The sequence below is a fragment of the Pipistrellus hanaki genome (assembly GCF_964339955.1).
Source record: "Pipistrellus hanaki genome assembly, chromosome: 7".
Lineage (NCBI taxonomy): Eukaryota > Metazoa > Chordata > Mammalia > Chiroptera > Vespertilionidae > Pipistrellus > Pipistrellus hanaki.
In genome coordinates this window covers 69,955,950-69,979,649 of record NC_140509.1, presented here as the reverse complement: position 1 = coordinate 69,979,649, position 23,700 = coordinate 69,955,950, and the positions used below count along the sequence as shown (strand labels likewise).

Here is a 23,700-nt window from a genome sequence, read left to right as displayed (position 1 = left end):
CTATTATCTAATTACTGTTAATTTCATATAATATATATTTAGAAAATGTTCAATATTTGTTGTGACTATAGTGTTAGAATTTTTGAGTAACTGGGCCAACATTTAAATGCATTGTAGATTTTAAAGATTTTCAAGGATATGTCCCAATAATTTAGGTTTGCAAGTTTTAAGAATTTGTTTATTGACATTGTTAAATTAATGTGACAGTATAAGAAAAGCATAATTGAAAACAGTAGAAGGAAAAAAACTTACAGCTGTACCACCATTAACACTGTATTAGCATCACAATATATTTTCTACCAGTCTTTTTTAATGCCTATTTTTAAGAAAGTTTTTGTCCTGGTGCTGAATTATCTAGACTATTTTATTTTACTTGATAGAAAATTTTCACTTTTTAAGAAATTCCTTTTAAAAATAATTTTATTGATTCCAGAGAGATAAGGAGAGGGAGGAAAGATAGAAACATCAATGATGAGAGAGAATTATTGATTGGCTGCCTCTGGCATGTCCCCTACTGGGGATCCAGCCTGAAACCTGGACATGTGTCCTTGACCAGAATTGAACCCAGGGCCCTTCAGTCTGCAGACTGACACTCTAGCCACTGAGCCAAACCAGTGAGGACAAAAATTTCACTTTTTGAGAAAACTCTTACAATTGTAGTTATATGAGTGTTTGAAAATAGGATCATCAGTAGTAACTCAAATATAATCTTGTGACACAGTCTAAGTATCCTGGGACATGTAAGCAGTGATTATGTTTTCATGTAAAAATAAGAATATTTAATAGCTAGGAATATTTAATTTGTACATTATACAAATATTAAGAACTAATTTGTTTTTCCACATGTGACTTATTGGACATGCTGGTAAAATATTTGTGAGGAAAAAATTCATATGGAGTTAGAAAGCACTGTTAAAAGAAGTTTACACTTAAGAAAATCTGCAAATAATGCTTTTTCTTTGCCTTCTATGATTTTAGTGCCGGGAGCCAAACCAGCACTTCAGACCTTACCTAAAACAGTTCTTACCCAAGCGGTTGCATTTTGCCAAAAGTGACAGGATTGAGCCCTTGACATTCTATTTGGATCCTCAGTGGCAACTTGCATTGTAAGTTTGATAGCTGCCTAGATAAACTTAGCCTGATCTATTAGTAATTCAAAATGAAAACTGCACAAATATGATTCTCTAGAGTCTATTTTAGGGTTTCTCAACCTTGGCCTCTTGACATTTTAGATAATATTGTGGGGAGCTATCTTGTGTATCGTAGGGTGTTTGAAAGCATTCCTGACTTCTTCTCACTAGATGAAAAAGTACTATAGTTGTAACAACCCAGATTGTCACCACACGTTGCCATATGTCCCCGAGCAAGGGAGGATCACCTACTGCTACGAACCACTGCTCTGTCCATTTACTCCGCAATGATTATTTCTTTTTTCTTTTCTTTTTAAAAAAATATATTTTATTGATTTTTTACAGAGAGGAAGGAAGAGGGATAGAGAGTTAGAAACATCGATGAAAGAGAATCATCGATTAGCTGCCTCCTGCACACCCCCTCCCCCCCCACTGGAGATGTGCCCGCAACCAAGGTACATGCCCTTGACCAGAATCTAACGTGGGACCCCTCAGTCCACAGGCCGATGCTCTATCCACTGAGCCAAACTGGTTTCGGCTATTTTATTGATTTTTTACAGAGAGGAAGAGAGAGGGATAGAGAGTTAGAAACATTGAAGAGAGAGAATCATCGATTAGCTGCCTCTTGCACACCCCCTTCTGAGGATGTGCCCTCAACCAAAGTACATGCCCTTGACCAGAATTGAACCCGGGACCTTTCAGTCTGCAGGCTGATGCTCTTAGAGCCAAACTGGTTTCAGTTGATTATTTCTTATGCTCCAGATTTGTGTTGACACTTGCCATTGTATCTCTTTTGCACATTACAGTTATGCCTAATAATGTCTTCAAAGTTCAGCAGATAATTGGCAAAAGCTCTTTACCTTATAATGACTTATTAGCTTCATCATTATACAGTTATTTTTTCATTCTTGTTATATTCATCTACCAATAAACCTCAGTTTATTGGTGTTCAGCAAGTTATTTGGATCATTAATATGGTTAACATCTCAAAACTTGATCATTAACTCTTTTTGGTCATTGCCAGAAAGCTAGGGATGAGGAAGTTAGTCAACAGAATTCCACTGTCTCTACTTTATGGGAGACCTGCACTTGTAGTGTTTGGAAATATGAAAGACAAGATGGTCTTACCCTCATGGGAGAATTAATATTTAGTGAACATCTATTGTTTCAAGCATTTCTTTAGGTTAAATCATTTAATTGTTACAAACAACCTAACATGACAAAATTGAAACCAAGAGTATATAAGTAAATTTCCAGAGTCACAGATAATTATTATAACCATCAGGGATCAAAATCAGTTCTGTTTCAATGATAGTGGGTTTTTTTTCCTTTATATCATATAGCTTATAGTTGATTTGTCTACAAAATAAAAGATAAAGGTGGCTTTTAATGCGTTCAAAGCCAAGTGATTTTATTTACCTTTTCTTGGTTTGTTTAAAAAAAGTTACTTATTCTTTATTAATGAAAATAATGCCATGATTATCAATTTTGCTTTATGAATTGGCTTTACATTGTTAATTCATATTTTGTAAAAATTAGGAATCCTTCAGAAAGGAAATATTGTGGAGGTGGATTTCATGGCTCTGACAACCTATTTTCAAATATGCAAGTGAGTATACCTACTATATATTTTTAAAATAATAGTTATATTTGAAGAAAAACTGGTATATAAAGTTTTAGACTTAAAAACACTGACATTATATGTCTTGAATGAGAAATACTGAAATATACTTTCACATAGCTGTTTTACTTTGGTATTAATTAAAGTAATATATTTTTGTTAAAATTTATATTTCATGAACATGTGACATATATCTCCTACTAAATTTCCAATAATTATTTTGTATATATTATGCTCCACTAACAATATTGCTTCACAGCAAATGAGAGACAATTTGTTAATATTTGAGAAGATATCATACTTATGGTCTAAATGAAAATAATACCTTAAATTTATTTTGCACTTAAAATTTAAAAAAAACAACAACCAATAATTATCTAATTTGATCCCTGCGACACTGTGCGAGATTGGCAGGGTGAGGTTTACATTCCATTTCATAGATGAAATTAGATTCCATTGTAATATTGTTCTGAATGTCACGTCAGGAATTACAGTAAAGTTAAGAAAACTATTCTAGATGTCCTTAGGTTATCTGTGCAACAGGGGTTAAAAAAATTTCCATCAAGTCCTTTGGGCATAGTATTTTTCCTCCTAACATAATCACTTTATATATATATATGTAAAATGTAAATATATAAATTCACTTCAAACATTTTTTAATTAATGTTTTTCATTTACAGTTGACATTCAATATTATAATTAGTTTCAGGTGTCACAGCATAGCTGTTAGACATTTATGTAACTTACTAAGTGAGTATTCAGTAAGTCTAGTACCCATCTGGCACCCTACATAGTTATTATAATATTATTGACTATACTCCCTATGCTGTACTTTACATTTGACCAACTCTATACATAACTGGAATTCATAAACTGTTACTTTCCTGGTCAATCTAGGCCCTCTTTATTGGCTATGGACCTGGATTCAAGCACGGCCTTGAAGTTGATTCCTTTGAAAATATTGAAGTCTATAACTTAATGTGTGGTAAGTGAACAGGCAGCTTTCATCCCTTCTGGAAACAGAGCTGAAATAGGATTATCAAAAATAAGTTACTTGATGGGTGTTTTTTGTGGAGATTATGATGAGGCAAGATAGACCCTCACATTTCTCCCTTTTTCCTTCCTGACACCTGAGTCATTGAAAAAAATGTGCCCAACATACCATCTGATTACCTATCTGATTTTTCCACAAAGCTGCACAATGATGAAGTACAACACTCAGAGTAGGGAGATCTATACATCCTCAGTGCCTGGTACTTTGTGCCAGGGCTCAGTTATATGACCATTGAATCAGATCAGTGTGTGAACTGTATCCAGCACGGCCAGTGTTGAATTTGAGGATGGGCAGTGAAGGATTAAAGAAAACAGGCAAGAGAATACAGTTGGGGCCAGGTGGATCACTGTGCTTGGATGAGGAAACAATGACCCTACTTGTAAGCAGGATCTTTATTTTGTAGTGAGATCACACAAAGCAAAACAAGGGCAAGATATTTACAATGTTCTTGCGAGTTTCAAATCTGCTTCTTTCATGTTGTTGCCATTCTCTGAACTCCATCAAGCTTTGTTTTGGCAGCACTGGCTGCATGCATCTCCCCCAGACCACATCCCTCAGCTATGTAGGACTACAAGGTCGGACTCTAAGGTCAAACTTACAACCATAGCCTTTGGTTGTAATTGTTCTGGGAGGACTTTGCCCTCTAAGTTGGCTCCAACTGGGACTGGGCCTGGGATGGAACCTACAACTGAGGCACACTCCCTTGACCAGGAATTGATCCCCTGTTCCTTTGGTCTTCGGACTGACACTCTAAACACTGAGCAAAACTAGCCAGGGAACTCTATGCTCAAAATAGTACTTTATGAGTAGAATATTACATCTTAAATATTACTTCCTTTTTCTAATAATGATACTGGGCATTTACAAAACCTTAACTATGTTCAATGGGAGCTGATTTACATAAATGAATTACTAGATCTCAAAGCACTTAAAACAGTGCCTGGCATATAGTAAGTGCTTTGTTATGTAAGTGTGTGCTATTACTATTCTTAAGAGCATGAATCTTAGAGTTGGACAAAGCTAGTTTTGAATCCTAGGTCTATTATTTTAGTAGCTTTGAGACATTGAGGAAAAGGCTCTGATTACTCATCTGTCAAATATTGACAATAACTTATTAAAATGTTTGGAGGATTAAGAAAAATATATTAGTATGGTGATTGGCATATAATAAGCATTCAACATATGCTAACTATAGTTATTACAAACATTAAAATCAGAAAAAATTATAGAGAAGTACAGCATAAAGACTAACATATTTAAAAATACTCTAAATTCCAAGAGGATTTTAGAGTTCTATTTTAGGTAAAGAATTAAGGATTCATATAGATATGGTTTTAAATAATATAAATCATAGTATAAGTCTACTATTTATTTGATTTAGAAACTTTTAAGTAATCTTCACCAATCTTGGAATTATGCAGATTTACTGAATTTGAAACCTGCTCCTAATAATGGAACTCATGGAAGTCTTAACCACCTCCTGAAGAATCCCGTTTACACCCCAAAGCATCCCAAAGAAGTCCGCCCCCTGGTGCAGTGCCCCTTCACAAGGGCCCCCAGCAATAACCTTGGCTGCTCCTGTGATCCCTCGGTAAGTGTTGTTGAGAGGCTGAGACCAATGTGTATGTTTTCATAGCACTTTCTGCATAGCCTGTGCTGTGGAAAGACTTAATGATCAAATTAAAATTTATGAGTGAGAGTAAAAATAATATTTTTTTCTAATTCTAATGACACATGCAGACTTTTTATTATTTATTTTTCCTCTACCTTACTTTTGCCTCTATTTTTATCCCTGGGTGTTGTGACTTGACTTGCAGTTTTGGGGGAAGTTGAACTGAGTCCTATTATCCTAGCAGTTAGGTCTTGATTATAAACCAGTTACCATATTCCTTTTATAGAGTACATCCCCACCTATTTTAAATTTAGGGGGAAAATATCTCTTTTTTGGGTACAAAATGGATATATATGACACTGTTCCAGTTTTCTCCAACTTTAACATATAGTTGTCATAAAAGAATGAAAATATGTGACAGCTTATGAGCAAAATTGATTAGATCCCTAAAGATAGAAATTTGGGAAGTAGTTGAATTTGTTCTTTCTATTTTATTTTAGGCTTTTAGAAAGACTAAGGAGTAGTGCTAAGAATTTTAAAGTAGCAATTATATTCTTATCTTTCAATTAATAGTGTGCTTGTGCTAACAATCTTGTCTTTTTGCAACTATCATCTTTATCCCTTTTTCCTCAACGTAACAAAAATAATTTTGACTTGTACAAGATGGTTTTAAATTGTATCTTTGTTCCACAATGGAATAATTAATCTATAGATGTTTTTTGTTACAAAATTAAAACATGTCTGTCATTCCTTAAAAATAGTATTATTAACTTTATAGATGTTTCCAGTCATGGATTTTCAGACACAGTTGAATCTGACCATGGCAGAAGGTAAGGCATGTTTACTCTTCAACTTGGAACAGGGAAGCAGGCTTTTTCTCAGTATTGTGAACCACAGAGAACTTGTTTGGTGGCAATTTTTAGAATAACCAATAAAATAAAGGGAGTAGTGGAGGATCACCTGATATAAAATATAGAGATTTTTTTGCTTGAAGTCTAGACTGTTAGTCATAAAGAAAGAAGGGATATTTATAGTGGAAACAGTATGCAGTATATTTAGTGGAAACTGAATCACTCTTTATGAACATAGTAGAGATATTTTGAGATTTTGAAGATTTTTATAGGTTTACTAGAGGCCCGTTGCATGAATTTGTGCACAGATGGGGTCCCTCTGGGTGGCCTACAGGGATCGGGCTGAAGCCTTCAGTCCAAGGCTGCCTGCAGCTCCTACCTGTCACTCCCGCTCATCCTGGCCCCACTGTGCCTGCTGCAGGCTCATGCCCAATCAGTCCAGATCGGGAGAGGCTCACACTGCCACAGCAGCATCACCAGCCATGAGCCCTGTGTCTAGTGCTCTCCCAAGTGGAGTAGCCTGTGGGATTGGGCTGAAACCCACTCTCCGACATCCCCCAAAGGGTCCCAGATTGTGAGAGGGTGCAGGCCAGGCTGAGGGACCCCACTGGTGCATGATCGGTGTGTGTCTGGCCCATCTCACTCAGTCCTGATCGGCCAGACCCTAACAGTAAGCTAACCTACAGGTTGGAGCATCTGCCCCCTGGTAGTCAGTGCACATCCTAGTGACTGGTTGACCAGTTGACTGCCCCTTGGTGGTCAGTGTACATCATAGTAAATGGTTGAGCAGCCTTAACATATCATTTAGCATATTACACTTTGATTGTTGTTCAGTTGTTCTACTGTTTGGTCTGTTTGCATATTACCCTTTTATTATAGAGGATAACAAACATTCCAATTTCCATTTAAAATACATGTTAAATGTCTATTTCACTGGGTTCTTAGTTAATTACAAGAGAGTACAAATTGAATCACTTATCTAAAGTTATTTCTTCATAACCTGTGAATGAAAATTAAGACTATGCAGACATCTGATGAAATTTGTTAGTTGTGACTTGGATGTTCAGTGACACTTCAATATACAGTGTCTGATACCCTTGACAGAGTCTCTAATAGATTAAGTTACTTGTCTCATGTTATTTTCCTGCTGGAATAAAAGGTGAATTCTGAACGATTCTTTACTTGAACTTACCCGCATGAAATTCTATAAATGTTCAGGGAGAGAAACCTTTGGTGATCCCAAGGTGTTAAAGTATTGTAAAGAATGACATATTGGAATTGGGTAGAACTGGGTTTGAACATGAGCTTAGAAATTCTATGTCATGGAAAAAAGTATTTACTTTCTCACCTATTAATGGTTATATAACCTTAATTTATGGAGCTATTTAATAATTAAATTAGATGGTGTCTACAAAGAATTCTACAAAGCACATGGCACTTGGAAAAAGGGCAATAAACAGTATATACTATTATTGATTCATTCAGTTTAGTCTCATAATTTCAGGTCTGCACTTTTGCTTTCCAAGTATATGCATTTTTTTTCTGGAGTACATCCTGAATAAGAAGTAATTGAAATAATGTTAAAGAATTTTTAAAAAATATATTTTATTGATTTTTTACAGAGAGGAAGGGAGAGAGATAGAGAGCTAGAAACATCGATGAGAGAGAAACATCGACCAGCTACCTCTTGCACACTCCCTACCGGGGATGTGCCCGCAACCAATGTACATGCCCTTGACCGGAATCGAACCTGGGACCTTTCAGTCCACAGGCCAATGCTCTATCCACTGAGCCAAACTGGTTTCGGCTGGTGCTGTTCTTTTAATTAGTTTTTTGTTTAAAAAAAAAGTATATTGTTTCAATATTTTAAGTAGGGAAAAGAATTAGATGAGTATATCATATATATTGTCATGTATTACACTCTAAGTACGTTTAAAAGGTGGTTTTGTTTTCCTCCTGGGACCCAAGAGAAGGTTATTAAGCGTGGCACTTTACCCTACGGAAGACCCAGAGTTCTCCAGAAGAGCAGCACTGTCTGTCTGCTCTACCAGCACCAGTTCGTGAGTGGTTACAGCCATGACATCCAGATGCCCCTCTGGTCATCCTACACCGTGAACCGAAATGCAAGTATTTACCACCCATTTGGTTCTGTGTGATTACTTCAAGTTATTATTAAGCAAAACATTGAGAGCATTATTTCTCACTGTTAATCTTGGCTCCCTAATCACTTCTCAAATTAGGTCACTGAATTGGAGTTAAAAAAATTAGGCTCCAGCTCTGCCAGTAACTAACTGGTGACATTGACACTTGGAAAATATTTCTTTTTCTGTGAAATGAGGGATGTGCAGTAAAGGCTTCTCTCTTGCCTTTGGTTTAAATACTTTACAATTTTACTTTATAATTTTATGAAATCATTTTTACAATCAGTCACAATTATTCATCTCTAAATGCATAGTATGTGGGCTCACAGATTTCCCTCAACCGCTCAACTCTTAGCAGATTCTCACTGATGGAGAAGGCTCATTCGCCTCTCTGCATATACCACCAGTCCACAGGAGCACCCCTGAACCAAACTCGGGAGAGGCTGGGGGTTCCATTCACCCCCCAAACCAGAGGAGTTAGGCCTTGAGAGGAGTGAGGAAAAATGTCCCAGAATAAGACCACCATTTCTCCTCACTCCTGGGGACTGTGGTGCAAAGAAAAATGAGAAGAGATGGGCTTTGAAAGAGAGAACAAGGGTGGAGATGAGATTTAGATCTTACTTGGGATGGAAGTTTTAAACTAGACTGACCAGCTTTTCAGAAACTCCAAGTATCTGGCAAGCTGTGTGATGTCCTTAAAAGATAGAGAGCTTAGATGAGTTGAACTTAAAAAATAAAACTATTGTTGATATCACTGAGAGTGCCAAGTAAAAATATAAGGGTATATATATATAATTTCTGTGTTTAAAAATATATACAACATTCAGATATTTACATAAAATTTCCACCTTAAACTTGCATTAAAAATACATACATTTTGAAGACTATATTCAAACACATAAACACTCTTCACGTTTTTTTTAAAACTTGACTTGTACTATGTAGCATTATACACAGTTTTGTGGGTCTCTATCCATCTATTGTTTAATACCTCAACAGCGGTGTTTTGATTGTTTAAATTATCAGCTTTCTTATGCAAACAAAACTGCAAAACTTCTCTTGAGGTTTTCACATTACATTGCTGTGCAGTGGTTTTTCACCCTCGTCCACCCCAGACTCTTGGTTGTGTAACTGAGTTTGGAAGATTGTCTTGAATTTCTACAAATCAGCAATTCCCTATATAAAAGTTTGAATTCGAGTAAAAAACAAACAAACACTTATTATCAACAAAATTAGCACACCATGGAAAGGAATTATTTGCACATAAATGACAAATGATTAATGTCCTTAATTTGTAAAGAGTTTTGCACTTCAGATAGAAAAGAGATGAATGTGTAGTAGGAAATGGAAAACTGATGAAAGACATGGACAGCAAGAGCTCAGAAATTTTATTTTGTAGTTCACTTTTAACTATTTAGAAAGTAATCTCCTTCCCTTTTACATACCTGATACCTGATGGTGCTTTTCATTTTGATCTTCAGGACAGTTTCTCTACAGAAGACTTTTCCAATTGCCTTTATGAGGATCTTCGAATTTCCCTTAGTCCTGTCCATAAATGCTCATTTTATAAAAATAATGCTAAAATAAGTTATGGGTTCCTCTCTCCACCACGTAAGTTTCTTCTTCCTTGACCTCCTCTTCCCCAATCCTCTTTCTCTCTTCCTTTTTTTTCTTGTGGGACAATGTATATCATCATATTTATTGATTGACGAAAATTGTGAGTGAGAAATACAATTACTAGGGAAATTTTTAATACTAGGAATCAAACGTAAAATTTAGAAAGCTTTATTTTTTATTGAAAGGATAGTTGATTTAGTGCAGATACTGTAGGTAAGGCATTCTTCACTTTAATGCATTTCTTTTAACCAGAATTTGAGAAATCTGTGAGGTCAGAAAAATGCACCTGAATTTTTTGGAAGGAGGTATCATTTTGTTGTTTGAAGTCAAAAACGTAATTCGTCAAAGAATTAGGTAAAGGTAGAGCTTAAATGCTGTTGCTCTCTCACCAATACATAGCCCCTAGGGGTGGCTTTTTCTTTTTAAGTTACAGTGGTGCCTCACACAACGAACTTAATTCGTTCAAGGAGCAAGTTTGTTATGTGAAAAGTTCGTTATGTGAAACGCGTTTTCCCATAACAATACATGTTAAAAAAAAATAATTCGTTCTGTAGCATAAAATATGCTAAGATGACATATTTTTATTTAGATACATCTAAAAACATAATTTTTTTTTTAAAAAAAAAAACACACATTTTTTAAATTTTAAGACAGACTAAGTAGAGTCTACCGAATCTTGCACATCTTCATCCATTTTCTGCTTTTTTGGCCGATGGTTTCATGAAAAACCTGTCCAAAGTTCGCTGTGCGAGGCGTTCGTTATGCGAGGCACCACTGTAAAATGTTCTGTTTTTAAAAGGGACAGATTTGTATGTGAGAACACATTTTGAGGTTGCCCTAAAGAGGCAAAACTCAGGAGGCTCTTGGTGTTCTAATACCCTAAATACCCAGTGCAGTCCCAGGAGTAAGTGTCTAAAGTCAGAACCTGGCCATTGCATTATAAAAATAGACCAGGTCCAAGCTGAGGACCCGTACAAAGAAGCCTTGTACAGCATTTCCAGGCAGACATCCTGTGATGTTTTCTCTGGTAGATGTTGTTCTGAAGCCAGATATTGTGTTTTTGTCTTTTCACCATGGAAGAGTTTAAGGACAGAAGATTGTCAACACAATATGCTTTAGTTAAAATAAGACAAATAAGGTAAAATATGAAAATGTTTAATTTGGGGCTCTTTTTATTAAAGTTTTTGTAAAGTTTTTTTTTTCTTTGAAGAAGAACATATCTGAATATTTTTATTTTGTTGAGGGACTTAACCAAATGCATTGAATTTCTCCCTTGAACTACTACCTGGGAAAGTTTTACGAGTTTGGGATAATACTCAGTTTATTATTTTTTTTAAATACATCCTATGAAAAAGTGTAATTTCCAATGTTATTTGTGAAGAATGATATAGTTGTTCTTTTTATTCTCTTTGTAGAACTAAACAAAGGTTCAAATAAAATATATTCTGAAGCATTGCTTACCACTAACATAGTACCAATGTACCCAAGTTTTCAAGGTAAAAATTTTTAACTCTATATTTCATAATTTCAATGGATTTCTGTGTGTGTGTGTGTGTGTGTGTGTGTATATACATATATATATATATATATATATATATATATATATATGGCTATATATATATATATATATAGCTATATATATAGCTATAATTTATGTGATAAGACCTGCTCTAAATGAAATTACTAAATATCAAATACATTTTTATTGGTTTGTTTGATATTGAGAATTCTAATATATAAAAAATTTTATCAGAATTATGGTTTATCCCAATATAATTATTCTGCTCTCTCCTTAAATGTTTATAAACGTTTTTGGTGATAAAAGTATGTAATGTTTTTTTCTAAGTTAACAAGCTAACATTGTCTATTAACTTTTAGTCTGTGTCACTATTTGGAAGTTCCTGATAATTTTTTTTTCTTTTTAAATCTCAAAATGAATAGATTTTACATCATGATTGATTATTGCAGCATTTGACTCTTACAAGAATAAATGTACTTCAATTGACATAGGGAATTCAAAATATAGAGCTTACAAATAGATTTTTATTCTAATTTACATCTAGAATATTTGTGAATATTTCAAAGGGAATATTCAGATATTGAGAATAAATCTGAATAACGTGTCTTGTTCCTGTTGGTCACTTCTTTTTAATGCTTTGTGATGACATGTGACCACAAGTTCATGGTGCTGCCAGGCCCAGGGAAGGCTGAAATAGAGTTGGATGCAACATTTGTGTATTAGTCTTTCCAAAGGCCAAAGTTGAACAGTCAGTTTTTGGCTTCACACTGAGACTGAAGTCAAACTTGACTTTTATCTCTAATTACTACAAACGCTAGTTTTGAATCATGGCATTGGATCTATTTTACATGACAGTGTGGCTCTTGTGTTTTTTGTTTTTTTTTGAACCTGCACTGTTCTTGTTTCAGTGATATGGCACTACTTTCATGGCACCCTACTGCCAAGGTATGCTGAGGAAAGAAACGGCGTCAATGTTGTCAGTGGTCCTGTGTTTGACTCTGACTACGATGGACATTACGATGCCTCAGAGACTCTAAAACAGTAAGAACATATTTTATTAATCTTAACAGCAGCTGTCGAGTGGGACTATCTTCTGGATGAGTCAGCAGAACCTTTACGATTCAGATTTATGTTCTTGACATTGGAAGCCCTGAGTAGGCTTAATGTAGGTTTAAGAGTAGGTTTAAGCCCTGAGAAATATCTGAGTAGGTTTAATGTTTTGCTCAGTGTTCGGTAAAACATTTAAAAATATATTTTTACTGATTTCAGAGGAAAAGAGAGAGAGAGAGAGATAGAAACCAATGATGAGAGAGAATCATTGATTGGCTGCCTCCTGCACTCTCGGTACTGAATCAAGCCCGCAACCCGGGCATGTGCCCTGACTGGGAATCAAACCTTGATTTCCTGGTTCCCATGCTGATACTCAACCACTGAGTCATACTGGCTCTGGGCATGCAACCTTTTTTAGCTGGTGGAAAAACTTCCTCCACCACTGAGGTCAGATGAGTAATTCTTGAGCTCAGATTCAATACTAAGAAGAGATCATCAGTGTTTAAAATTTCTATGTGTAGCTAGGACAGTGGTCGGCAAACTCATTAGCCAACAGAGCCAAATATCAACAGTGCAATGATTGAAATTTCTTTTGAGAGCCCAAAACTGACTTTTTTGCATGGGCCACGAAGTTTCAATTGCATTATACGTGTGCTCCTACATGTGATATTTTGTGAAGAGCCACACTCAAGGAGCCAAAGAGCTGCCTGTGGCTCTCAAGCCGCAGTTTGCCGACCACTGAGCTAGGATATTATCTTAATTACATACTTCCAGTTAGAAGATAAAGAACCGTATGGTGCAGCTAGAGGCATTTTGAGTCTAGGAATCAGCAGGGTAATAAAGCTGTAGGCAGGGGTGAATGTCATAGCTTTTACCCAACTCTGGCTGGAGGGGAAGGATAGAGTGATCATCTCGAGGAAACATCAGTGAGAGCTGTTTCTATAAAGGAGATATGGAGAACATTTTAGAGATGAATTGATCTTTACTAAACAGTAATTCGAAGATTTTTATGGACTAATTTTGCTATTAAGGCTATGAGAAAAAGGGACTAAACAATCTGTTGAGATTAAGATCTTATCTAAGAATATCTCCTGCAGGCTGATTTAGGGATTACTGTATATACACATATTAATTTATAAAATCACAATTTCTTACTAATATCCCTTGAGGCATCAAGGTACCCTGAAACTGCCTCATAAGTCACAGCAATGAAATGGGTAAAGAAAACAACTTCATACCTTTCCCATTCATAGCTTTAATCAGAGCTCTCTGGTTTGTTTGTTTGTTTATTTAATATGTTTTTATTAATTTCAGAGAAGAAGAGAGAAAGAAATATCAATGTTGAGAGAGAATCATTGATTGGCTGCCTCCTGCATGTCCCCTACTGGGAATCAAGCCTGCAACCTAGGCATGTGCCCTGACTTTGATTCGAATGATGACCTCCTAGTTCATAGGTTGAAGCTTAACCACTGAGGCACACCAGTCGGGCCAGAGCTCTCTGGTTTAGTGTATTTTATATATTATGGTTCTACATAAAATTGTATTTGAAAACAATGATACCACTACCTGAAATTTTGAAAGATGCTGAAAAAACAAAATAAAGCAAACCTAGCTTCCTGACCAAAGGAAACAGAATCAAGACAAGGCAAAGGTGTTACTTGGAATATCTTTGAGAATATGCTGCAATGAAAAAATATAAGTTATTGGTGCAGAAAAAGAATCCAGTTAAAACAAAGAATTCACAGCAATGTGGTTTCTCTGAAGGAGTCGGAATTAAAAAATCTCAACCCAGTTCTCTCTCTCTGTCCACTGTCTGTCCACAACTACACAGTTTAAAAGACTATTGTTTTTGTATCTTAGTTGTAGGTATTAAAAAATATTTGTGTCTCAATTCCAGTGTGTTGTGGTAGAATTTTAAAAATTCCAAATTCAATAACTTTCTATAGAAAATAAAAATTATTTGGGTTGAGTTTATCTGACTGTCTTCTAGTTCTTACTCTCTCAACCTGGCAGAATAAGTTGAAGTATTATGATTACTGACTTCTTATAATATATTCACTTATTTAACTGAATTTGATTTTTAGAAATATTGTATGAAAAAAATGCTTTAAAAATATATTTTATTGATTTTTTACAGAGAGGAAGGGAGAGGGATAGAGACTTAGAAACATTGATGAGAGAGAAACATCGATCAGCTGCCTCCTGCACACGCCCTACTGGGGATGTGCCTGCAACCAAGGTACATGCCCTTGACCAAAATTGAATCCTGGACACTTCAATCTGCAGGCCGACGCTCTATTCACTGAGCAACACCGGTCAGGGCTGAAAAAAATGCTTTACTAAAATATTCATTACAAGGAAGATTGTTATTTCTTTTTTTTCTTCTTTTTTTCTTTTTTTTTATAATATATTTTATTGATTTCTCACAGAGAGGAAGGGAGAGAGACAGAGAGCCAGACACGTCGATGAGAGGGAAACATCAACAAGCTGCCTCTTGCACACCCCCTACCGGGGATGTGCCCGCAACCAATGTACATGCCCTTGACTGGAATCGAACCTGGGACCCTTCAGTCCGCAGACCGATGCTCTACCGCTGAGCCAAACCGGCTTCGGCAAGATTGTTATTTCTTTCTTAAAACGAATATTATCTTGTCTTACAGAAACAGCAGACTCATCCGTAATCAAGAAATTCTGATACCAACCCACTTCTTCATTGTGCTAACAAGTTGTAAAAATATATCCCAGACTCCCTCACAGTGTGAAAATTTAGATACATTAGCTTTCATTTTGCCTCACAGAACAGATAACAGTGAGAGCTGTGTGGTAAGTAGCCTTTGCTAATTTACTTTAAACATTGAAAATATATTTATCTGTGACTTATATCTAACATTATTGTGAAGAGAACATAACTTGAATATACTTTGAAATTACAGGAAGATTTTAAATTTGATCCTCTAAAAAGACATATCTACAAAGGGATCTGGTTAGGCAACATTTCAAATTAATTTTCTATATATCACTTTATTATAAAAATCATGTTTGTTCCTAATTCTCTTTTCTTATTCTGTTGTCATTTGAATGTTTGGAAATAATTGTTTTATATTCTTTTATTTGCTCAAAATTTAAAAAATCTAAACTGTAGTCTTTGAGCATCAAGATTGCATTAAAATTTTAGCAATTTTAAAGTTTTTCCTTATGGTGAGTCAAAATGTTTTTTTCAGAGTACTTCTAAGATATCCTCGTTGGTTTTTTCTTTTCTTTCTTCCTTTTTTTTTTTTTTTTTTTTTTTTTTTTCATTTGCCATTGAATTTTACAAAGTAAGCCTAGACCTAGATTGGCAAATATATTTGGCTTTTCTACCAGTCTCAGGGGATTGGTTTTGACATGTAGAGTACTATGGTCAAAAGGATCTCAAGGCCCAGTCTGAGCTTGGCTGGAGAGAGTGCCGTGTCACTTGTTCATTTACCCCTTCACTTATTCATTTAAGCCTTCTTTGGTCCAGTTATTCTTTCCTTTAATAAATATTTGTTGCCAGGTACTCTAGGAACTAAGGACATAGCAGTGAACAAAACAGACAGTGCTCTGTGGTGGTCCCCTGAGTAGAGTACAGTGGCTCATTTGCCATTCCTGACCTAGTGGCTTTTCTCTATATCATTCATTAAAATGAATGAGGATATGTCTATATCATTCATTAAAATGATATTCATTTTAATGAATATCATATAAAATTCAAATAAAATTCATTCATTCTCTATATCATTCATTAAAATAAATGAGGATATGTCTTGCTTTGTTTCTCTGATAAACTTTCAGAACCAATTGACCAGTCCTTTTAGAACACATTTCTCATTAAGTTATTTTTCCCCCTTATTCTTTAGAATTAAGTACAGAATAACAGGATGCTAGCTATTTGGATTTACGTTGGGCATCTAACTCTACTAACTGGTCAGTGTTGTGGCTGCTGTTGGACACATACAAAACATTTCCTTGTTCATTGCTTTCTCTTCCTTGAGATATTAAACAGTCATGAAAGGTATCAGTTAGTGTTGTATTCTGCAACAAATAACAGAGAACCAGTTACAGTGATGAGCAAATACGAGTTTCCTCATATAATAGAAAGTCCAGAGGTGGACACTCTTGGGACAGTGCACAGGTTAGCTACACCATTAGGGACCTAGACCTTCATATCTTTCTGTGCTACTGTTCTCAGCATGTGGCCCGTGTGGGCTAAAGATGGTTTCTACTTCTCTAGGTGTTGTGTCTGAATGCTAGACCCTACACCAAAAAAAAGAGTCATCAACAGACTTAGGCTTACATCACATTGACCAAAATGTGTACCAATATCTTAAACACAAACGAACAATGACTAAGGATTGGCTGGATATTGGCCTAGAAGAACAGATGCCTTATGTGTACTTTTTATATATTCCTGTAAACATTGGAACAGATGGAAAATATCTACTGGCCAAATAATCTACTGAGTCCAAGTTGTTATCTTGAAAGCCAGAAGGAAGACATTTTCAGAGAAGCAGGCTGAGCAGTATTGAGTAGTGGATGATTGGAGGCTAATGAGAAAATGGAAATTGTTAGTCTATTTCCCTTTTCTGTGAAAAATCTATATTTATCATCTATAATAATAAAAGTATAATATGCTAACTAGACCGGACATCTGAATGACCTTCTGGACATCATTCTGGATGTCTTTCTGGACAAAGCTGTGTCAGTGAGAGCCAAGGCAGAGTGGTTAGGGATGATAGGGCAAGCAGGCAGAGGTGGTTAGGGGTGATCAGGCAGGCAGGCAGAGTGGTTAGAGGCGATCAAGCAGGCAGGCAGGCAGGCAGGCAGGCAGAGGTGGTTAAGGGTGATGAGATAGGCAAGTGAGTGGTTAGGGGCGATCAGGCAGGCAGGCAAGCGGTTAGGAGCCAGTGGTCCTGGATTGTGAGAAGGATGTCCGACTGCCCGCTTAGGCCCGATCCCACCATCAGTTAGACATCCCCTGAGGGGTCTTGGACCACAAGAGGGTGCAGGCTGGGCTGAGAGATGCCTTCAGTTCATGCACTGGGCCTCTAGTTTTCAATAATAAAGTTCTAAGGGTATTGAGAGATGTCTTTAAAATATAGTCATATCCCACCAACCCTTGGATATTTTCTTCATCTGTCCTTCTCTATGAGCTTTTTTCAGAAGGATTTACACTAAAACATAGATGTACAATTGCCACCTCTATTACCTTTTTCAGCTACCAGCTCTGCTTCCATGTGCCAGAGCAGAGCATATGTCTTTAACTCTTTACTGATCTCATATTAGCTGAGACTTTACTACCTCACCAGAAATGATTGTGTTTTACCACTTTCCTCAACCTTTTCTTCATTGCAAACATGTACATAACTGAGTCTGATAAGAACTAGTGTTTGTATTGTGCATTTGCACCCATCCATCATTATATTGGATCCTCTAAACAGCCCTCTAGGAAAGGTGCAAGGTAAAGGAAATTAGGATTCAGATGTTAAATAACTTGCCTTAATTTACCTGATAAGGTGATAGTGGAACCAGCATTTGAATCCAAGTTTCTTTATGCTAATTCCCACATTCTTTCTACCGTCCCATGTTGCTTCTGTTTTCCAACATTTTTTATTCCTATACCATTGAAATTTCTTGCACCAATACAATAAATGAGTATCTAATCCAGGTATACTTGTCTTTTCCCAAAATTGATACATCTGATTAAACAAACATGCATCATATATATTATAGTAAATTACTCAAGAGCAAGGATTATTCTAACAAATCAAAGCTGATTAAAATGAGGGACATGGAAGGCTGGTAGGGAAAGTGAACTAACTGTTTTCCAGTGACTTTTCTTCTTTATTTTCTACCCTCACAGCATGGGAAGCATGAATCCTCATGGGTTGAAGAGTTGTTGAAACTACACAGAGCTCGGATCACAGATGTTGAACACATCACTGGACTCAGCTTCTATCAAGAAAGAAAAGAGCCAATTTCAGACATTTTAAAGTTGAAAACACATACGCTAACTTTTAACCAAGAAGACTGACATATATTTTTTATTCCACAAACAGACCATAAATCTTTTTGAAAGAACCTTCTGTTTTACACAGTCCTCTGTTCACACGATTGCATTGTTTGGAAACTGTCGACCACAGTTAGAACTGGGACTCCTCTGTGATACGACCATCTCAGGGAAACACGTGGCCTCGGCATAGCAGTAGGAAAGTGTTCCTGAGTCTTGCACATGTTTGAATGTGTAACAATTCAAATTTGGGAATAAAGACAGACCAAACCTAAAACTGCTCTTCTACTTCTCTTAAAGGCAGAAGTAGCCTGTGAACATTGTCTGGATACCAGATATTTGACTCTTATTATCATGAAAAAACTTTGATGGAGCTGGCAACAGCAGGCGTATGAATAGGATTGGACTTATCCATGTTACGTTAGTATCTTCACAAGAATTTAAAAATGATTCTTGATTTTTTTTAAGAAGTGATTTTGAAATTTCATTTATTTTAGTTTTAATAAAAAAAAGTTAATGGAAACAAATTTTTTCTGAGATTTTCAAAAGGCAACATCTGTAATCCTGTGTTGTTGGTTTTTTAATTATGATTGGGCTTTTCCAGGTTTAAAGGCTTTAACAAGTTAAACTTTGAGGAAGATCTGTGAAATTGAGTATGTCAATCTTTATAAAGTTTATATTTGTACCGAAAGAGAAAAATATTCCCATCCTGCTCACTGGTTATTAACATAGGCTGAAAACAGCTCTAAAAGTGGTGTGTTTAGACTGTTATAAATGTCTTATCTTGGTGAAACTTCAGAGAACCTGTCAACTCATGCAGGGTGGCATTTGTCATCGAGATGGTAGGAATGTTTTCCTCTGTACATAAAAATGACTCTACCAACAGCTGAGCTGTTTATTTGAAGTTCCATAGATTTAAAGAGAACACATTACCATCACTTCATATCTACGTGGTGGTCACGATAAATGAACTTGATTTATCTACTGCATAGACTACATCCTTTAGTGCCAACCTGTGAACCTTCAAAGGCTACATTCACTTTTAGATTCCCTGCATCTAATTTAGGTGTCCTATTAGTGCACCAAAGATTTGTATTTGTACTTCAGATGATATTTATTCTCCAACAGCCTTGGGGCCTTAGAATCCTTTAGATAATACGATTTGCATCTAAAAATTATTTAATAATTTAGAAAGTTTCATAAGTTTTTGTTTTAATCCCACAGATCTCTTATGTTCTCAGTACATTGTTTTTTATTTTTAAAATGTTTTATTTTCTCTCTATTGTTCAAATTGAGTAATTTGTTCTGTTTTCAAGTTCACTGATTCTTTTCTCTGTCTAATCCATTATGCTGTTGAGCTCATCTTTTTTTAAAAAAATATTTCAGTTATATTATTATTTCTAAAATTTTTATTTAGTTTTTTGTATCTTTTATTTCTTTGCTGAGACTTTGTATTTTTTTCATTTGTTTTAAGAATGTTTGTAATTGCTCATTGAAGCATTTTTATAAAGGCTGCTATGAAATCTTTGTCAGATAATCCTGACATCTCTGTCACTTTTATGTTGGCATCTATTATCTTTTTTTCATTCAAAATGGTTGTCCTGTTTTTCAGTGTGATATTAATTTTCAATTGAAATCTGGATATTGACTATGGACTTTCTTTAAACCTTCTGTTTTAGCTGAGTTTCTCTAATACCCTCGCAGGGGAATTGGGGTCACTGCCTCATTATTGATAGGTGTGTTCCCTACTCAGTCTCCATTGATACTTGGGATGAGTGGGTACCCTTGTTGCTACTAGATATGGTAGGACTTCAGCTCCCTATTTGACCTCCATTGATGCCTCTGTGGCTGGGTTGTGCAGGGTGCCCTGAACTATCCCCATGTGATCTCCACTGACACTGTGGACTGGGTGGCAGGGGAAGGTTTATTATCACCAGGTGGGAAGGAAATTACCAGTTCCCTACTCAGCCTTCTTTATCAATACCACGGCAGGAGAGTTGGGGCATCTATTCACAGCCTGGCAAGAATGGAAGGCTAGGCTCCCCATCTGTCTTTACTGACCTGAGTGGGATCATGACGTTTTCTGTGGTGTTTGGCTGAAGTGGGAGCAGTTATTATTTTTTTCTCTTGCTAGGCTATTCTTCTGCTCCTTTGGCTAGAGAGAGAGCGTGGGCCATTTAGGGTGTCTTTTTATCTGTACTCAGCTTTTCCAGATTGCTGACTTTGTCACATCCATGTCTGGAATATATGAGCTAACAAGAAAACTCAGAAACTCATCACATTGTTGTTCCTTGGGTCCCAAGTACACTGTCTGCTCGCAATCTTTCAGAATCTTCCTGTTTTATATATAACTAGAGGCCTGGTGCATGAAATTCATGTGCAGGTACAGTTCCTAGGCCTGGCCTGTGATCAGGGCCATCTTCCCTGCTTGTCAGCAGCTGCTGCCACCCACCCCGAGTTCCCGATTCGCATCTAGGGATCGGAGCCTGCCGACCAGGGGGAGGGACCAAGAGGTCGTCAGTGTGCCTCATAGCGACTGGCCAAGTGGTTGTTCTGATTGTTCCACCATTCTGTTGATTTGCATATTACTCTTTTATATATATAGATAACGAAGCTTTTTGTTTATACTTAGTAGGATATCTACTTCTTCATAAAAGTGTCTCATTGATCTATATATATTCTTCAAAATACATGCAGGTACATGATTTCCTCTTAGCAGATCTTAATGAAATGGACAGATGTTTCTTACCTTTGCCAGACAGCAGGAGTCCAAAGAAAAGTTACAGTGCTTAGCATCTTGGAGAGATAGAAGAGGCAGCAGAAGTGTAAATGATCCCTAAGAAGTGGTAAATGTTATAATGGAGCCAGGGGAGAGCTGCCAGGAAGCACAAAGGAAGCACTAGGTGCTGCTTGGCAGTATCGGTGGGGCTTCCCAGAGATGGTGATATTGGGGCTGGGACTGGAAGGATGAACTGAAGCTCTCCGGGTTTATGGATGAATAAAAGACATTGTAGCCTCCCTTGAATAGATATATTTTTGCCATTTTGCCATTTACTGCTACTGCTGGCATTTTTTACAAGTGTCACCGTGACCAACTTATAATATACAACTATTTTATTTTTTTCCTTTGTTATAATAATCTGTTCTTAAAGGAAATGCCAGACTATAAATTCTGTGCTGACTCATTAAAGGAAACAGCATCCATATCTTTTTCTACTTAGCTTCCCCACATCCCCCCCCACCCAGTTGCTTTTATATAGTATTCTTTTTTTTTTTTCTTGTCGTGTCTTGAAAGAGATCCCTCCTTTCACTGTTTCATCAATTTGAAGCATGTAACTAGTTACCACTTTCTCAATTTGAATGGTGAATTCATATGACCATATATGGAAACACTTCTACTTTCTCCAATAAAGGCTGTTTTTTGCTACTCAAATTCTAAGCATTTTATTCCTAATTTTACTGCCATGCCTCTGGTCAGTATTTCTTAAAATGAAGGAAGTAACCTCCATATAAAATTGCATAGCTAGTCAACTTATACACAGCAGGCAACCAACCAGGTGGGACTTAGAAATATGTTCAAATATCATAGGAAAGAGGGCAGATCCTAGGGGAAGGAGTGGAATGTTCAGGGTCCAGGGGGGTAAGTAGATATGTAGAGGGCTGTCAGACTAGTTGTCCTGGTCCTGTTTAAGGAGATAAGACAGACAGAGAAGGAGCTGAACCACCTTCTCTTACAGGAGAGGCTCTTATCCCCTTGGACATTTTTCTCTCATTTATTACAATAAGTGTCCTGCCCTGTCCTGTGAGTACATGCTTATCTATAATAGAAAATGGCATTTGGACTTTGAAACTAAATATGATTACACTTCATGCTGAAGCCTGACACGGGAATTGGTGAGTGGGCGCTTTCATGAGCATTAAGTAAAAAATTTTGGCTACAGTGTAAGAACATTCTCCCTGGATTTTTGGCCAGTCTATATTGTAAGGTAGAAAAAAATAATCTACAGACTAGAAGAGTCTCTAAGCTAAGAAATGGGATGTACCAATAAAAGTTGTATATAAAGAAGCTTGGCTGCTTTCCTGTGTGGAGTGTGTGTGTGTGTGTGTGTGTGTGTGTGTGTGTGTGTTTAGAGGGTGGGGGCAGGACATATGGGGGGTGGTGTTTATCCAGGGACTGATACTGAGGGCAGAGGTTGTAGACAATAAACCACAGCTATATTGTTGGAAGGAGAGAAAAAAAGATCCAAAGTTCATTTCAGGCACACAGAGTAAACATCCATTTCTGATCTGTGACCTATATTCTTGTTTTGGGTATTTTAATTACATTTACTCATACTTCCAGGTAAAAGCAAGCAACAGGCATATATAAATATCCTTCCAGTATTTAGAATGGTCTGAAACCAGAGGGAAAATTTCTAACTTGTAACTTCCATAGATTTTTTTTTTCAACATAAAATTTTTGCATCTATTCTCTCCATTGTACATAAATAGTGATTGGAGAGAAAAAATAAAGATGTTTACTAGAAATCATATACATACCAGAAACCATAGATGCATAAAGTATGTTTTAGCCCATTAGAAATAAAAAAAAAAATTAAAAATCTCTGGAATAGGTTGTGTATCTAAGAGATGCCAAAAGGAAACAACAACATGAAAAAAGTCCCTTCCATCAGAGACTATTTTATTTTATTTTAAATACATTTTTATTACTTTCAGAGAGGAAGGGAAAGGAAGATAGAAATATCAATGATGAGAGTCATCGATTGGCTGCCTCCTGCACACCCACCACCAGGAACCTAGCCCACAACCTAGGCATGTGCCTTTGACTGGAATTGAACCTGGGACCTTTCAGTCCATAGGCTGATGCTCTATCCACTGAGCCAAACCAGCTAGGGCCACCAGAAGCTATTTTAAATTTAAGATCAACTTGCCCATTGTGGATGGAAAGGGGTTATATACAAGTTTGATGACTAAAAATAATCTTACAGGATAATCTGATCATGGTAGTCACTTTTTTATAGTAAAAGTTTTTTAAGCTGTTCATTTTCCTGTGCTTATGGGTTAACACCCTTAAAAA

At 36.4% G+C, this 23,700-nt stretch overlaps 1 protein-coding gene across 1 annotated transcript in view; it reads left to right on the top strand.

Moving 5' to 3' along the window:
• The window catches only part of ENPP1 (ectonucleotide pyrophosphatase/phosphodiesterase 1), a 62,184-nt gene extending 42,024 nt beyond the window's left edge, over positions 1-20,160 (top strand). The window contains exons 15-25 of the mRNA XM_084889581.1: positions 979-1,106; positions 2,670-2,739; positions 3,649-3,736; positions 5,227-5,396; positions 6,196-6,247; positions 8,237-8,391; positions 9,891-10,020; positions 11,442-11,522; positions 12,454-12,586; positions 15,256-15,418; positions 18,477-20,160. Coding sequence (XP_084745707.1) covers positions 979-1,106; positions 2,670-2,739; positions 3,649-3,736; positions 5,227-5,396; positions 6,196-6,247; positions 8,237-8,391; positions 9,891-10,020; positions 11,442-11,522; positions 12,454-12,586; positions 15,256-15,418; positions 18,477-18,647 — 1,341 coding nt within the window. The 3' untranslated portion in view covers positions 18,648-20,160. The remainder of the gene's footprint in view (positions 1-978; positions 1,107-2,669; positions 2,740-3,648; positions 3,737-5,226; positions 5,397-6,195; positions 6,248-8,236; positions 8,392-9,890; positions 10,021-11,441; positions 11,523-12,453; positions 12,587-15,255; positions 15,419-18,476) is intronic.
• The last annotated feature ends 3,540 nt before the right edge of the window (positions 20,161-23,700 follow it).